Source organism: Aplysia californica, unplaced genomic scaffold (assembly GCF_000002075.1).
Source record: "Aplysia californica isolate F4 #8 unplaced genomic scaffold, AplCal3.0 scaffold00375, whole genome shotgun sequence".
In the NCBI taxonomy this organism is placed as follows: Eukaryota; Metazoa; Mollusca; class Gastropoda; order Aplysiida; family Aplysiidae; genus Aplysia; species Aplysia californica.
In genome coordinates this window covers 403,767-406,075 of record NW_004797645.1, presented here as the reverse complement: position 1 = coordinate 406,075, position 2,309 = coordinate 403,767, and the positions used below count along the sequence as shown (strand labels likewise).

The 2,309-nt window shown below is 44.3% G+C and overlaps 1 protein-coding gene across 1 annotated transcript in view; it reads left to right on the top strand.

The window, feature by feature from the left end:
* The window catches only part of LOC101864471, a gene marked incomplete in the record, with an annotated part of 30,449 nt that overhangs the window by 26,494 nt on the left and 1,646 nt on the right, over positions 1–2,309 (top strand). Inside the window, 3 exon segments of the mRNA XM_035971097.1 lie at positions 100–310; positions 1,580–1,704; positions 1,993–2,191. Of these exon segments, the coding sequence (XP_035826990.1) occupies positions 100–310; positions 1,580–1,704; positions 1,993–2,191 (535 nt within the window).

The window sequence follows — 2,309 nt, the reverse complement described above, 5'->3', positions numbered from 1 at the left end:
GTCTCATCTCATCTCATCTCATCTCATCTCATCTCATCTCATCTCATCTCATCTCATCTCATCTCATCTCATCTTATCTTATCTTATTGCTCTCCCCAGCACATCCAACAGCTGTACTCTGTCCTGGGCGAGATCTTCGCCTCCACCCCCCAACAGTCCCCGGACTTCTCCGTCCTGCAGCAGACGATGCTCAAACTGTCGCGCTGTGTGGGCTCAATCCTCAACCTGGGCTGTGGCGCCCGTGTGGCCAGCCTCGACTCTCTCGCCTCCTCCCAGGACTTGACCAGCAGTCAGGCCACCAGTTGCTACGGTGAGTCGTCGTCAAACAGGTTACGTCATCTCGTGGTGATTCCTCATCAAACAGGTTGTATGGTCTCTTTAAAGAAAAAGCGGGCTAACCCAGATTTCGGGGATTTCCAAAAAATTTGACCGACTCCTAAAGTGGGCATTGCCCTACCTATTGGAGATGTTTGGTTTCATTGGGGTGTATGTTTGTTTGGTTATAGAGAAAACTCTCCTTGTCTTTTAAAGAAACTGAACTAAGGGCAAAAACTTTCTCAAAACACCAATTTATGGGGGATAGTCTCTTTTTGCTTAAAAAGCGACCGTATCATGTCGTGTCACATATGGTGAATACATGCACTCATCAATTAAGAGCAAGATGTGCGACAAACTAATCGATCATGCCACCTGCCAAAAAAACAACAAACAACCTTTAAATCATTCCCAGAGGCGGGATATTAACATGTTCCTATACACAGTAGAATTGTAAATGGGCTGATTTATCTCATACTGTGCCAGGACAACATAAGGGGAACTGCTGCTTTTTCTTTCCTCATCCTTACCATCGTCATTTTTCTCTAATCCTTTTGTATGTTTGTCACTCTCTTGAGAACTGCTATTTCCGGGATGCTTTGATAGTCGAAGCAGACTTTGTGCTGTTGAGGCTAGAGAGGTGAGCAAAATAAGCCTGATTCCCCGTGTGGACTTTTCTATTGAAATCCACCCCTTAGCGCTCATATGACCTTATTATGCAGTTGCAAGCGCTTTAAAACCTTACTAACAAAAAACGATCATGATTCTTAGAACGCTCTAAAAATTTTCTAAAAGCTACATTATCCCGGTCATACGCCATCACCTATCTGTTTAGACTCTTCAAGCATCTCGCTCTGGGTGTACCCCTCTCGGGTTTACCTTTAATTTCGCCAGTGAGAGCTAGATGTTCAAGGCCTGTATCGTCCGTTAGTTTCCTTATCCGCGTACGAATCTTTCGGATACTTTTGAGAAAATATAAAGACACACTTTTTAAATTAGTCTAATATGCGCTTCAGCCTCTTGAGTTTTACAATTTGTATTTAGGTTGTCATAAATCATTGATGCAGATTAAAATATGAGAGCTGATTCCAAATATTGTGCTTAGGTCAAGTGCTTTATAACCGGAGTTTTCCCATTTTGTTTCACACGCTGATAACTAACTGCAGTTACGTTATGTCTATTCACGTGTCCCAGAAACTGTATTTATCCTTTTCCTGGCAATCTAAAGTTCTATAATTCATTATTGTGTCTCCTGATTCCACAGACTCTGGCAGCATGACGTCTTTAGCATCCAGTTGTCTGTCTGAGGAGGCAGACATGTTCTTTCCCACGGCACACTCTGAGGTTGCTAGGATACAAGACAAGCTTGTCTTTGCCCCGGATGTTCCGGTATGTATTGTTGTCTGTCTGCGCATGTACGTGTTTGTTTGAAATTGACCTTTTAACGTGAATAATCATCATGATCACTATTGTCATGATGATGATGATCATCATCATTATCCTCATCATCATCATCATCATCATCATCCTCATCATCATCATCATAAACAGCAGCAGCAGCAACAGCAGCACTACCACCACCATCATCACTACTATCATCACCTCCATCACTACTACCGCCAACACCACCACCACTACTACTACCACCTCCACCACATCATCTTCCTTCCCATACAGACATTCCAACTGTGCGAAAAAGGCAGGCGGCTGCTGCACAAAGGTGACGTTTACCGTAGCGGCGAAAGCTCGTGGTTCAAGTCCCGGCTGTTGTTGTTCTCTGACGTCATTCTGCTGGTCGACGTTGCTGAGGATGGGAGTCTGCAGGTGACCAACAGGCCTGACTATGTCCAGGACCTGACAGCTGTAGAGGTCAACAAGGAAGACGGTGAGTGGAACGACATCTTGCTTACTTACTTTACTTTACCTTATCCGTTCTCTTGTACCTCTAGGGCGTCGATGGGAGAAAGAGCTCCCCGTCTTTGGCAAGTTTGATG